The following is a 15,543-nucleotide window of genomic DNA, read 5'->3' as shown; positions in this document are numbered from 1 at the left end:
CTAACCATGACACTGAACGCGGAGAAATTCTCATTTGGTTTATGACACAGCTGAACATCTCGACAGGTGTATGGCTGGTCTCACAGCAGGGGCTTGTAATCATCTCCTTAGGGCCTTCCTGCCTCTGCGTGCCTATGGTGTGATGTACAGAGCCACCCGTGGGTGCAGGTGCCGTGGTGCTGTGCAAGGCTGTTCACATTTTGGGGCGCCCTGTCCCCTGTTGGGGTGTGTTCATGTGCCAGTCCACCACCCTGACGATGCACCTACATGTTCACAGCTTCGGCACTCATTTGGGATGAGCCAGCATCCACCGCGTGCTGCAGGGAATCACAGTGGTTTGATCACTTCTTGACCTTGGATGTGACATCTCCTAGCAGAAACTATTTTTAGGGGTGGGGGTGTGTTCCTCCCCAGCCACTCAGCAGTGACTGTTGTGGAGCAAAAAATGCAAGGCAAAGGACAAAAGGAACCTGTTTCTTGGAGGAGCTGATTGTGTGAAGGGTCCAGACTGTCCTCCAGACCAGCGCATTAAGGGTTGTCAATTCACCTACCTGTATGCTGACAAGATTTCTGGGAGCTTGGCTGTGTTGAACATGCCAGAATCTCCTGCCCTCCCCTTTTTTTTGATGCTAGCTAAGCAACTTAAGAAATATAGTCACCTCCTAAAGACTGGGTCCACAGAGATATTTAATAGGTCAAGTGGGTCGCTGCTGGTTGCTTCTGGTTACTGTTTGATTTTCCCTGAAAGTCTGGATTTTTCTTCAGACAATTTAAATGCAAACCAAATTTCTACCTGTGGAAAACATGTTACTGTGAAGAAATACCCTGAGCACATTAGAGACGGCAGCCACCCAACAGATCACAGCAAGAGGTCAGTGTTGAGCCATACTAGCACATACCTGGAGGATGCTCCCCAGCCTGCGCCCCAGCAGACGGCTCTGCGGCCACCAGGAATGAGGGACGCAGGCCCAAGGCGTGGGGGACATCTTTATTGTGGTTGTTGGCCAAGACCCACCATAACCCCACTTACGTGTTCTCCTGTGAGGTTTCTGCTCCCTTTGTGGATTAAGGTTTAAACCAGGTTGTAGTTAACCTGGCTCGGAGCAGTGAAAGAGCTGTCATCTGCAGGTGACGCGTGTCTGGTTTTGCCTGCAAACACCACTTATTTGGCATGCAAACCCATTTCAGTGGGTACCAGTGGTGGTACAGAAAACCTTGCCAGGAAGAGTCAGAGCAGGACAAGGGGCTGGTACGGTTCAGCAGAGATGCCCGAGAGCTGGGACAGCCACCCGTGCCCTTGCGTCCACCCCTCCCTGCCCTGCGGTGGCTGGGAAGCGTCGCTGGTGGGCGGCGCAAGGGCGTGGGGGCAGCAGGGCCCCTTCCTGTGCCTGTGCGCAGACCACGTTGAAAGGCTTTTTAATCTCAGTTCTTTCTAAAGAAAATGTCTTTGTACTCAATGGCTGGATAAAGATGTCAGGCTTTTGCCTTTAATGGTCACAGAGTGAGAACCTGGAATTTATCTAGCAGTATCTTCTGCACGTCCTTTCACCCTACAGCCCCAGAGGACCACCAAGCATCTTCCCCACCTAGTCCAGAAAAGAACGAGACAGAAAAGCAACCGGTAATATATCTGACTGTATTTCAAAGTTGTTGATTGTAAACAAACTTTGTTGAAATAAAATCACATGACAAGATATCAGAGTGATACTATAAATCCATTTTGTTATTGTTGCCACACTTCACATTTTTGGAACTCAGAGTTTAGCTCATGGTGTACAAAACTTGTAAAAATTTATTGCAAGCGTGCCTTTGTGTAGAACAAAACCAGTGTCACAAAAGTAGTTCCCTGTCCCATGCAGAAACACAGTTGTGTGTCTCTCACCAGGAAGAGGTCACACACCTGCATTTCCTGAAAGACTTGGCTGTTACAAAATTGCTCCGAGAAGTTGTTATTTTTTTTTTTTCTAAAAAAAAAAGGGAAAAATAAAAAGCAATTGCAGTGTATGCTTTACGTCTGGAATTCACACTTTCAACAGAAATCTTCAGAATTAGAAAGAACATGGAACTTTGCAACAGAACTGCAGTCGCTGATGTTGCGAGCACAGCCCAACGGAGTCATCTTGAAAGCGGTCGGCCAGCTAAGGCCCGGCTTGCGTTTGGTACCGTCGCTGCATTTGATGGAATGTAAAAAAGTTGCGCACATTGCAAATTAAATGAAAAGGAAATGTAGAGGGGGAGATTCCTTTTCCAGAATCCCCATTGTTCCTGTTTCTACTGTGGCGCTTCCTCAGCCTGTCGCTTCCACGCTGTGCTGACGCGCAGCAGAGCTTTGACTCCGGGGTTGACGACTACTGAACGTGTTTAGTACAAGGAAAGGCATGGAGTGAGGCCAGCAGCGTAGCCAAAGCAGGGCTGACATTGCCAAAGCAGCTGCGCAGACTGGCTGTGTTAAACATCAGCCTTTTCCTTTTAATGCAAAGGCAGCAGGGGAGGGGTACACATGCTGGAAAGCTGAGGGGTAGAGGGGAGCGCCTGGCTCCTCTCCCTCTGCGTGCCCAACCTCTGAACTTCCCTCTGCTGCCTCAAACCTGCTCTTCCCCTTAAACTCCTCCTTGTATCAGAATGTGATTAGCCTCACCTATATGGGATCAGATTAATCTCAGGCATAAACCTGAGTTTTGCTACCTTTAATCTCACCCCAGACCATGCGGTCAAGTTATTTTTAATTTCAGTACCGAAATGCCAGGCAAAGATTTGCCTTACATCTAGAAGAAAAATCCAGGTTGCAAAAGTAAGTCCAAGAGACCTGCAATTTGTTTTCCATCAAATGAGTAAGTCCGTTTCGTAAAGAGGTACGAATTGTTCAGCAGTCACGTTTTGCATACACCTTGACATAGATTAATTGGAGAACAAGACCACAAAGTCACTTTGACACCAAGTGGGTTGGGGTTTTGGACAGATGAACCTAGTGTACTGGGCTTTGCTTTCTGGTTTCTAGGTTTTTGGGGGTTTTTTTGGTAACAACTACTGAAAATAGGACAAAATGCTCAGTTTCAAGTCCAGAGCACGCTGTAAATACTTGAAGAGTGAAAGCATTTGCCAGGCTCTTTATGCTAGAAACAGAGGTGCCAGGGCTGGGAGCAAACTCTACGGGCCTGGCCTCTTCCCGTCCCTAGTAAAACTGATGAGACCGGCTTGACTATGAAGCCTGTTTATTCAAGGAGCTCGGGTCCCAAATTGCCCTCACCTCTCCCCAGTTTGTTTATCCAATTAGGTCCTGCACATTGTGGCCCGACAGGACGGCGTTACCATCCTTTCCCACTAGGTTCTTCATCCAGGTCCCCCACGCATTCAAAGGTTGTTGCACTTACATCACATGAGCACTTTTGCAGCGTGACGTTTTCATGGGTAAGATTTTTGCACTACACATTGTGTGGACCACCTTGACATCTAATACAAGCAGTTATTACTTCAGAAGAGTGATACAAAAGGGATTTACCACTTAAGGCCTTTTTTGTGATACCTAACAGCTGGTCACCAGACCCATCGGAGTAGAAGGGGTTTAAGAAAAAAAGCCAAAACACCAAAAAACTCTGAGACCATGTCAAAGGCCGCTCTTTGACAGCGATCCAGAGCTGAGGAATGTTACAGCCGTTCCAACGGGAGCAGTGCGCGTGGTGATGCTGATACCTGTCTTGGGTCCATACAAACCTGACGGGCAGCACTAATGGGGCAAAGCAGGCAACACCTTCACAGTGATTGCAATTAGTATAGGCTTCAGAAACAATACCCTGTTTCATCTGAGACTTGCAAAATAGCAGAAAGGATCAGCAAAGTAATACTACAAAAATAAACTGAAAGGCCAACTCTCTGTTGTCACCTCTTCCAGCCTGACCAAGAACCTGCGGGATGATTTGGATGTGCTCTAAATCCATGGAATGAGGGAAGCAAAGGAAAGCATAGGGCAGGAAACTTCTCCAAGGCTAGATTTCTGAAGACACAGAGCCATGTCTCAAAAGAAGAGGAAGAGACCCTTTTTGTACAAAGCACAGATAGTCTCAACTGTTCCTCAAGAATGAGATGATGATAATGGGGGCTGTTCCAGCTCCTAATGCTTCTGGAAACAAAGATAGGTTTGGGAAGAACTGTCCCAAGAAGGAATATACATCAAGTAGCACTGAAGATGATAGGCTTGTATTTAAGCAGATGATGATGTAATCTGTTGGTGCAAAATATCCTAGTTAATGACAGGCCAAATATATTCATGTTTTCCTTGCCTTTGTGAAATGTTGCTAACAGTCTTTTGCCATTGAACGTTTTTCTCAACCAGACTGAGATGAGCTCTTGTTCTACAAACAACTAATCTTACATCAGTCCTAGCAACAAACTCTACAACAGAGATGGATGGAAGACTTCATATCCCAACTAAGCCTCAGTGATGTTTTTCAAGTCAGTCTTAGTAATTATTTGTCTGAATTTCACATTGATTATTGGACTATAGCAGAGCTTCAGCTTCTCCATTTATCTCCTCTAAGCTCCTCTAGGCAGGCTGGGCCGCTGTGTTTTATCCCGTTTTCTCTTACCTTCAGTGCAACTCGGTTTTGACTCATACCAGCCTATACGGAGTAAGGAACCTGTGCTGACGAAGTCCCAGTGCCCTTACTTCAGGGTGGAATGATGTTCAGCATGCTTTCATTTCTAGTTTGGAAAAGTGCATTTGAACAGGAACCAAGTCACTGAAAATGCAGAACATGGACTTAAGCAGCAGGAGCGTGAATTCCACTTCACAATTTCATCAGTCCCTTACCTGTGCTGTACCTTGGTGCCTGATTAGGGAAGGGGAAGCTCCTATTTGAGGAGCTAATGATGTCTCATGAGTGCTGAGGTTGCAATCCTTGCATGGGAAGTAGCACAGATGGGCAGAATTATCAATGCAGCATAATCCCCCACTCATCACTAAAATCAGCTCCAGGACTGGGAGACTAAGACATGTAAGACCGAGATATCAGAGGCTTCTTTCGCTACTCACCACCTCAAGAAAGACTACTAAATAAATGTTAGAAGGAAAAAAAAGTCTTCGGCCAAAAAAGAAAAAAAAAAGTCACAGTAGTGTAGCTGGAAGTAAAGAATGGGAATGCTGTTCTGAGTTGCTGTCCTTAATGTCAGTCTGGAAACAGCTAAATTCATTTTTCTCTAGGAATTGTCTGAAGAAAACAAAGTTGTACCCATCAGGGACACTGAGACTTCTATAAATTTGGATTCTCGGACTACCTCGTAAATGTAGAAGGGTTGAGGCTAGAGAATAGAAATGGAAAACGGAGATGAGATTTCTTTAAATTGTGCCCTAGTGTCAAGTGCACAAATGGGCTGAAGTACAAAGTGGCAGAATTTCTGCAAGCCCTTGAAGCATTTTTCAACGCAGACAGCAGCAGCAGAAACCATTTCACAGTGGCTTCTAAGCTCTGGTGAGTGTTATATTACACACCGGGAAAAGAAACGCTTTCCAAGAATGGATCGTGGCATGACAGACCTTGAAAGAAGTACTGTGCATAGAAGGTGGTCAGTATGTCTTACTGATGGTCTCGGTTCTTTGAAACAAAGTTTGCACACCATAAATAAGTAATTTCCAGTTGTCAGAAGTACGTGTGAATGAAAATTCAATTCAGCAGCAGAGAAATGAGCCTTGCTGCTCCCTCGTCTACTCCAGCTTCAAACTACCTTTCCCCCTCCCCCCCCCCCAAAAAATTTAGAGACGTTCCTCTGTGACCTGGTTGACGTTTCAGCTACTGCTGAGCTTTAAGATCTCTTACCCAGATTGTCTCAAGGCTACAAAAAAACCAACCTTGCTATCATTTCACAAGCCATCGCACAATTAACACACACACACACACACACTATAACTAGCATCCTTGCACTACTTTGAGACTACCCCCTCCCCCCCCTTTTTCCCCCTTTAACTAGGGAGAAGCTTTAATGTTACAAGCAGGTGAGGAACCAAATCTGAGTAAGCCAGTTTGCAGTAAAGCAAATGCTACAGAAGCTGAGCTGCAGTTAACAAACTTTTGCCTTTTAAAAATGATTCAATTTCTTCCTTATTTACTTTGCCTTGTTTGTAGTAACATAGAGAAAGTGCAAGATGCTTTTCAACAAGGAGAAAATCTTAACTTTCCCCGGCCCTATCCACTCCCAGTCAATACATGGAGAAGATGAGGTGGAATAGTCATTTGTGGATACAGACTATGCTTTGGTGGCTTTTGCTTGTTGGCTTTGAGAGCCAAAATTCAGGCATTTTGTACATATAAATATATATAAATATTTTTGCTTATTTATGGAATGTTTGTGCATGTTTAGGGCACCAGTTCAAAATGATGAGGGATGGTTAAGGCTAAGAAAATTAAATTCATTGCAAAGCTATAATTTTGTTTTCAGTTTTCTCCTTTACAAAGGAGACTAAAGCATCTTCCCTGTAATAGTCAGCCACTGTGTAATCCCCCGTCAACACCAATTCTAGGGAAAACTACTCAGGACCCAGTCCCTGAGGCAAAAAGCAGGACCTCATGATTTTAGCTCAAGTAATCCACATAATTAACAGCATAAGTTAGTGGACAATTAAACATTCCAAGGCCTTCGACCTACTGTCTCCTGAAAAAAGAAAAGGCATGGCCTGGATCCAAGCCTTTAAGCATACGTAGCAATGTAGCAATTGGCCAAAGGCTCCACATCTATCTCGGGGGCTACGCCATAGCTGGAGAGTGCTGTGCTTACTCCTCAGAAGTGCCAAGTGGCTCCAAGGAGGTCCTGCAAACCTGCCCACCTCTGCTGGGGGCACGTGCACCTTGGCAATGCTCCGGCATTGCAGGGGAGTGCAAGGAAGCTGGGCTCCCAGCAGCTACTGTTCTTTCAAGCTGTCCCATCAGAAAAGTTCCAGCCAGACCTTTGCTTACTGCCCCAATTTTGACTACCATGTAAATTTACAGGACATAATGACCTTGTAGCTACTCTTCCTGTTACAATATAGGCTGGCATTGTCTGAAGCAGGGAGCGATAAGAACACCATTTGCTTTTAGGTACCTCTGTGGAATTCCCTAAAAAAAAAAAAAAAAAAAAACCAAAACACGAAACTGTGGCCTTATATTGCTGAACATTTGTTTTTCATGCCTCACGCTAGCTCCTCTCCCCCTTTGAATACTGATAAGACTGACAAGAGCCAGCTACCACACACAGAGTCTGAAGAGAGGTGGTCTCAGTTCTCGGCAGGGCCAAGACATTTTGAACTCATCCTTGGGCTCCTTGGCATTGCCAAGGACTAGAGTGGTACAAACTCTCCTTCCTTTCGAGGCTAGGAGGCCTCAATGCACAAGGTTTTGTCTTTTCTTCCACATTTCCTGGGTGGAGACCTTGCGGACTGAGAAGTGAAGAGGGATGCTTAGGAAACCCACTGCTGCACATCATGCAGCCGGCAGGCAGAGCAGGACGTGCGGGACAGTCTCCAGGCTGTATTGCAAGCAGAACCACCATGGAGTTGGCCATCTCCTTACTCTCCCTGCAACCAGGTGAGACCTGCCTCTAAGTCTACTCCAAAACAATAAGACTTTGGTGAAAATAGAAGGACGTCAGTGCAAGGATGCTCTTTTGGCTAGTCAGTAATTTACTAGCCCAGGCTGGATTCTTCCTCTGTTATGATTTATATGCTATGCATTTGCACATCACATAATGATGAAATCTGGGAGTTCTCAAATTCATGTTGGTTACCCTCTATCGTCTCTTGCCAGATAGATACATATAACCTGGTGAGGTTTACACTGGTCAATCAATTGCTCCATTCCTCTTGAGTAACTCTTCAGTAAAACTTTTCAGGCTTGGGGACCTAAAACGAGCTGGTCCTCTAAGCTACATAGCTTCTGCCCTGTAAGTTAATGCAATTATGTTTGTGTCCATCACTGCTAACCTTTAGAATACAGAGGTTTTTTGCTGTTTGAGTTGTGGAGTGAAATCAACAATGTTGTGTAGAGGGCAGGGTAGTATTTCACCTCAGTATCAATCCTCCCCTGTTTCAGTCATACCTCCCTCTCTCGGCAACGTTTTCCAAAGCTTCAGGGCCTTTAGGTTCCACCAGCACCAAAATGTGGTGGTTTAGCCATGGGCACCAGCTTATGACGATGCTTGTCCTCTATCACGTTACCCAGAACAGGAGAATTCTTTGGGCTTGCTCTGTTTTAGTGAGGTTTAAGGTCTGGTTGCAACTGGACTTCTTTCTTTTGTAAAACACAATGCTATGTTATTTTGCTAAACATGTAATCTGCCTAATTACAACTACTGTGACAAGCCCTGAATTCTAACAAGAAGAATTTCTACAGAACACCCCGCAGTGATAATGGGAAACACACTGCTATTAGTCACTTATTTTTTTCCTGCCAACTGTGTGCCAAATGGAGTTCTAAAATGGACCAAAAAAAGTCTTGACAGTTACAAAAGAAAAAGAAAGAAATTGTTGTTCCTAAAAACTTAACAGTCTATTACATTAGATTTTTATGCAACATTTAAGATACAATTGAAATTAAGAAAAAATATAGTTGTTATACTCTGATTTCTCACCTGTACACTGACCGTGGCAGTTAAGATGTGAGGCAGTATTTCTTACTGGTTTACTCACTGTTAATACTTACAGTATTGTTTGTGTACAAAATGTTTCATTCTGGTTAAAAAAGAAAATCAACGTAATGTATTTCCATTTTAAATTCACTAATGTATTTGGTTTCTCTTAATTTTGCTGTGTTCTAACTGGGATCAAATTGCCTTACATTACACTAATAAAAACAAAGAGGGGGAAAAAAAAAAAGACAGAAAGAAAAAGTCTTAACTGGTCCTCAGTTCCTGGCTGTCTGCCTGTGAAGGTTTTGTTTGTCAATACGCTTGCTTCAGCGTTTGTGTATCTGAACTGCTTTGTTTAGCACACCGGGAGGACAGCAGCGATGCCTTGCAGGACGGCGGGCGCTCTCAACCACAGCTCATGGCGCAGGCTAACGTTGCTTGTCCCAGAACTGAAAAATTCCAAGGAAGGTATAGAGTTTTCTGTAATGCCCGCCCAGGACTGCTGAGCTGTGTCAGCTTAGGACAAGCTCTTAGCCCAAGAGGAACTTTACAAGATGACCCTGTTCAACAAATAGTATTGAGTTGATGACTAATTTAAGTCTGTTTCTGGTGTACGGATTCCTACAGGGCATTCACATATGTAATTTTGTGTCAGCTTTTCCAGCGGTACTTTTTGCAGGACATGTTTGCATCCAGCTGCTACTAGGAACAAAGTTTCCACCTCTCTAGTGGCATCACTTGGCATTTTTGGATAAGGACAGCACTGGTGGTGTCACGAGTTCCTTGCTTTGCCATTCCAGGTGTGGTATCTTCTTCCGCTTACCTTCCACCCCCTGCCTACGCCACCATTAACAACACATCAATGGGAGGGTGAGGTGTCTTCCAAGCCCAGAAGCTCCTTTACAAGTCTTTCACCAAACTGTGCGCGGCTATACCTTGTCACGTGGTAGGCCTCTGACATTTTGTAGAGGATGTAGGCATTGTTTATAGCGATGCTGATGGCAAACCAGAATACTTGTTGCCAGGTCTTGTTTGGTTTGTGAGAAATGAAATACCTAAAGAACCAAGAGAAAAGGGGAGGGAAAAGCACTGTTCAGCCAAACACTTGCAGCTGGGATACAAGAAATAATCCCAGATAAAGATTCTGCAATCCCAAAGGGGAAGCAGTCCCAGGACTTAATACCTAGTGCAAGTATCATCTTAAGAAATTTTGTACAATGTATTTGACAGTCATTTATAGTTAAGTTGCACAATTTTGAAAATTTCTACTAGTGTCTAAAAGAACAGACTTCCATGCTCTCAGAAGCAAAACCTCAGCAACGCTCTCACCTCTGTACCACTCCATATAAGTAAGAGTACCGATACGGACTCCTCAAGCTTAACGGTGACAAACATCCACATGATGGGAGCTGTGGGTCTGAATCCCTTCAATTTGTAACTAAAAAAAAGCCTCAGGCACATTATGTTACAGTTTAGGGAAGACTGCTGATGCTTCTCCTCTTGTTTATCTCTATTGAGAGCAAAGAATGATTTCTGCTGCTGTCAACAGTAGGTGGGAGGATGTGGGGGTAGAGCCAGAGCGTGCAGTGTTGGTATGTGGAGCACTTCTCCATAAGGCAGAACTAGAAAGGATTGACATCCTTATATTTAGGTTCTGACTAATTCTAGGACTGCCAGAATATTCGCTCTTCAGTCATAAGATTTCCCATTTTCCTACTTTCATTTTTTTAGTAACCACTTAAATCTATTACCTCACCTCTTTTTCATATTGATTTCCTCAGATCAGATCCCAACATCGGTCTCCAGCAACCACCTCCTCCTCTTTCATCTCTTCTACTGAATTCTTGCTGCCTTGCCCAGAACTGGCCTAGAAAATCCCTACTGCTTTTTCTCTCTCCTCAATTTTTAGTTCTTGAAATCATCTGCACCTCATTGCTATTCCCACAGCCAAGCTTCAATGCTGCTGTTCTTACTCATTTCTGTTTCTCCCTGCTACACTAAGAGCTAACACTGAAGGAGCCCAACTGGAATTCAGGAGCCAAAAGATCTACATTCTGCTCTTCCAGATCATCTAGATCCCCAACTGAACTGGCTCTGGGTGACACAAATATCACCAGGACAGATAATCACCTAAACACCATCTGCTGATAGCGGTAGAAAGCTGAGCCTGAGAGAGGTGTGGGGCAGGTAGACCCTTGTTGAATTCTCTATTTAGTCTTCAATATGATGTGGTCAAAAACATCAGCCTGCTGGCTCATCTTCCCAACACTTCTTAGGTGTCATTTATAAGAGGTTAAGAACATAAGTCTGAATTTTTTTTTGACTGCTAGATGGGTAGATAAAGCCAAAACAGCACTAGTAACGCAGCTCTTGCCCTTGTGGAGAGCCAGCTTCTGATCTTTGACTGAAACAGGAGGTTTGTCAGAGATTAATTCTGTGCAAACAGGATCGGGCCCTCAGCTGCAGCTCAACATGGAGAACTCAAACACTGCAGCAGCAGAGAAGTGAAAGAAATACACACACACGCACGTATATATATGCACACACATATTCTTACTTACTTGCTGTATTTGTCATCATATTTGCAGATATAGCTAAGGTGAGCAGCAAAGGCTTCAACCGCCAACGGGCATGGAATTTCTCCGCTTTTTCTCTTAATTATAACTCCTGCATCAATTAGAAACATAGAAGTTTTAAATGTACATCATAGGTCTAGCAATTAAAAGATACAGTTTATTATAAAATAAGCCTTATTGACAGCTTCTGCCCTAAAACTGTGAGGTTATCTGTAACAGAGATGCTAATTTGATTTTTTTTTTTTTTTGCATTGGTAGTACATTGAGTGAGTGGAAGGGGAAGAAGAGGGATCATTTTTCAGTTGGAAATGAAAAGGCGTTAGACACAAACACTTTTACCATATGTTCAGAAAAAACCACACATTGCTGTAGTCCCACAGTAGCCCCCTACAGACAGTATCAGTCTCTCTGTTGATTCACAGTGAGTTGTGGTCACCTCTAGAGCTGTGACTTGCTATTTTATGCTTTGAGCTCTTCTTAAGGTCCCAAATATGTTCTCTGAAATTAAAGCCTTTGTTTATCTCCACCCATGGAGGCCAAGAGCAACAGTACCTCCACTCCACCTGGTGCTAATTGACAAAGAAAAAAAAATACAGTAAGAAGGAGCCAACTGGCTAAACCCAGTCAAGTCAGAGGTGATGCTAGCGGGTGAGTTGAAGGTGCTACAACCACAGTACCTCTGAAATGAGAAGCAGCCAGATTCGCTGCTGTGGGGAGCCAGAGCTCAGCTGTACACTTAGGTTGCTCAGTGGAGCTAAGCGCATGTTTCTCTGCCTGCAAGTGATGGTTCCTGTCCTGATAATTCAGCTCATCATGGGGGATGATTATCCTGCTTACTGCAGAAATCTGTGGTAAGGCAACAAGTCCCCTGCAGCTCCCTACCAGCCACTCTCTGCATGGACAAAAATGCAGTGCCTTGAGCAGGATACTCCAAGAACGGGCCCCGTTCCCTCACATGGTGCATTTTTGACCTGGCATTCTCCTACACTGCAGCAGTACTTAGGAGTCCAACGCTCTCCCAAGAAACTCCCCTAGCTCTTCTCTGCTTTATCACTCCTGTCCTCTGTGTTTTACCTGTCCAGGGGAAGCTCCTTGTAGGAAGGAAGGATGAGTAGGACAAACTTATAGTATTGGAGTCTGTTCCCTAACTTTTGACTTTATGTTCCTGCAGAGTTTGATGGTCACCTCTCCAGGGTATGGACCACCTCTTGCTCCATGTATATGGCACACTCTCTAGTGAGGATCTCTACTCTCGCCCAGGCATGACATTTTTTTTCTCCAGGTCTAGAGAAGCACAGGCTTGGTTGCATCCTTTATCAGCATTGTTTCAGTACAGGTACAATTCTGGACTTTCTCATTTCTCAAGCCTTCAAACTCTCATTGCCTTCCTTCTGCCAACTCTTTTACAATCATCCCTAAAATGCTCCTCACGTTTTGATTACAGACTTCACCACTTCATTCCTTCAGCTGGAAGTCTCATTCCATCCATTATCTCTGTCAAGCCCCCTGTGCTGTCCTAGCAGGCAGGCTCTATTTTGAAGCACGACTTATGACACATACTAAATGTCATGTTACAGCTGAGCGATGCCGCAATTTATTTGGGGTCTTTAAAGTCCGATTTTTCAAGAGTCCAAAATTATATCACCTCTAAATTATTCAATATGCTGTCCTTTCACCTCTGTCTCCCCAAGCTGGGTATCAGGGTAGCCCAAGGGGAGGGGAAAAACCCCAATCAAACAAATAAATCCTTCATTACACTCACATACTTATTATAGTGCTTTTTTGATCATTTTAGTAAGTCCTACGAACATCTGGCCAGCACGAGGCAAAAACGCCTGATATATCACCAGCCTGCTGCATCAGTGCCCCAAAAATCACTTGCCATCCCACCTGGGCAAGTCAGGAAAGGGTAACTATGTTCCTGGTGCCAGCATTTTACAAAAAAAAAAAAAAATCCCCTTCTTTCTCCTCTTGCTCTCCTCTCTTCTCTTTCTTCCCCGTCTTCCTTTGAAGGATTTATATTTCCTTTGCAATTTGCTTTGTAGTCACAATCCCTAAAAAAATACATTGCCGTGGCAACTATGTGGGTACCATATACTCCCTCTCACTTTCTATTATATTCCACGTAACATTCCTCTGTTTTGAGGATATAAATAGCTTTATAGGCACATTATTTTTATAGCCTTTCTAGGTTTGTTTCGTAGCCATAGGCCACCTCTCCAGGGAAGACAACTGTCGGAGCTGGGTCGTTCCTAGCTGCAGGTCTCTGTGGCAAGTGGTCCCAAGCCAGCTGACTCACCGGCACATCCGATGAGCTATTTCCCCTCCTGGTCCTCCCCCAGCATCGCTGCGTTCCGGGCCCTGGCAGCACTCCAGGGAACACACCGTCTGCACTGCAGCCCCGGCTTGCCTTTGCCTGCGTGCTGGAAGGGGTGCTGGCTGCCAGCCTCCATGCTGCCATTGTAGACAGGCAGCAGCTATTGGGGTTTTTTTGGTTGTTAGGGTTTTTTTTAAGTTTTTAAGCTGTATGCTCATCAAAGCTTGGGAAATACCACCCCAAATGAAAGAAGCAGAAAGACAAAGGTGTGCAAATGTTTGCTTCCTCAAAACACTTATTCTGAGCCAATCTGTGATTTTAAGAGCTAGAATCATGTTTTTTTAAAAAATGGAGGCTCAGCAATACTAGCACTTGCACCCACCTTGGCAAACACTGAGATTGCATAACATAATGTAACGGAGAGGACACTGCATGTTCCAAGTGCTATGTGGCTTTTTATCAGGAATTAGATTTGTTACAGTTCTTTATCAGAATTGCAGACAGTCAGCATGGTACAAGGTCTAATGCTCAAGGTCTTCCCATCAGAGTCCTCCGGCCCCATCCCCACTCTCACCATCCTTGGACACAACCCCCTGAAAGCAGTCTCACAAAGGACATGTGGAAATTTAAAGTTAAAACCCTAAGCTTCCTGTCCTGAAACACACTTTTTAACATTATGCTTCTTTCCCCAGACTTTCCAATGACCTGGGCCAATCTCACAAGCTGATATTTTCAGGAAACTAGTTACCAGACATTCCTCGTTCCAGCTTCTCCTGGGCTAAGAACGACACAAGGACTTATACAACTGATTCATACAATTGCAATGCCTCCACAACATCCCCCATGTTCTCACAAGTCACTTGTGAGATGCCAACATGCCATTTGCAGCTCTTTAGCCCAAGCTTTGTTTTCTATCTTTAGCTATTGTCTGTTTAGCTTTTAAGTAGAGCTGGTTGGTGAAGAACAGCTGTGAAAGGTCTTTTTAAAAAGAAGCCACTTCTTAAAAAGATCCTGGGTTCAACAAGTTTTTGCTAAAGATGTCATTCTGGTCATCCTGCTGCGCAGCAAGTGAGGTTGCTGCCTGGTCTATCCTGCTTCACATGAAAAATGGAAAAGACTGTAGTTATTTCTAGAACGTAGTAATGGAGATGGGAAAGTGGGCACCAGATCTAGAGTGGGAAAACAAAAATGCAGCCTTGTCCCATAGTTGGGGAGGCTTGGACCGGCACATACATCACCTGCTTTAGAATAAGGGTAACTTTTTACTCTCTAGGGGTCCCAATCTCTTCTGGCTTCTCAGTTCTTTGGTAATACAGGCACAAGGAAAAATTAAAATCAAGTTAAAGCTTAAGGGAAATTAAAAACCCCACTGAATTTTGTTCTAGGCAGAAACTTCATACTTGCTAGCAGAGTAAGCAGGACATTTTTGCAAGACTAAAGGAATAAGACTCATCCTTTAGCATCTGAGATGATGTATTATGACACGTCGGTTCAAAACATCCATAATAAATAACCTGCTGTATCTAAGAATAGTATTCATAGATCAGCTCTGACAAGTGTACTGCCCTCCTGGTGCCTCTGGCTTGGGTGGGATTTGCACTCTGAGTACAGGCAAGATTTACCTTCTCGACTTTCCTTTAAGTTGCAATAAATAGCTCATTATTAGCTACATCCACCTCTTTTCTCATCCTAAGTTTTGTTTTGACCATGTCTTGCCTTCTTTTTTTTAAGGTTTTCTCTTCATGGCCTCCTCCATCCCCCTCAACATTTATGCTCAACCAAGTGCAAACACGTGCCATGCATCGTCAGGTGATCTCACTGGTGCCAGTCTCTGTCCAACTACCCGGCGTGGGCTCTATCCCCCTTTGGCCCTACCTCCCCTCCCATCTAACACGTGTGCTCAGCAGGTCTGTGCTACAGGCTTGCCCCAAGGAGCATAGATTCCTCCTCTTCCTCCTCTATATTTACATGCTTTAGAGGAGACTTTGGTGGTCCAGCTTCAAGCTGGTTTAAACTAGCTTTGCTGCACTGACTTCAGAGATGCCAAATTAGAGGCAG

General features: G+C 44.3%; 1 protein-coding gene across 1 annotated transcript in view; it reads right to left on the bottom strand.

Moving 5' to 3' along the window:
• Positions 1 to 1,619: 1,619 nt before the first annotated feature.
• PGBD5 (piggyBac transposable element derived 5) overlaps positions 1,620 to 15,543 on the bottom strand; it is a 72,697-nt gene continuing 58,773 nt past the window's right edge. The window contains exons 6-7 of the mRNA XM_054821724.1: positions 11,154 to 11,259; positions 1,620 to 9,647 (exon numbers count right to left, since the gene is read on the bottom strand). Coding sequence (XP_054677699.1) covers positions 9,452 to 9,647; positions 11,154 to 11,259 — 302 coding nt within the window. The 3' untranslated portion in view covers positions 1,620 to 9,451. The remainder of the gene's footprint in view (positions 9,648 to 11,153; positions 11,260 to 15,543) is intronic.

Source organism: Grus americana, chromosome 3 (assembly GCF_028858705.1).
Source record: "Grus americana isolate bGruAme1 chromosome 3, bGruAme1.mat, whole genome shotgun sequence".
Lineage (NCBI taxonomy): Eukaryota > Metazoa > Chordata > Aves > Gruiformes > Gruidae > Grus > Grus americana.
The sequence above is the reverse complement of the archived record's forward strand: the minus strand, read 5'-3'. Positions and strand labels throughout refer to the sequence as shown.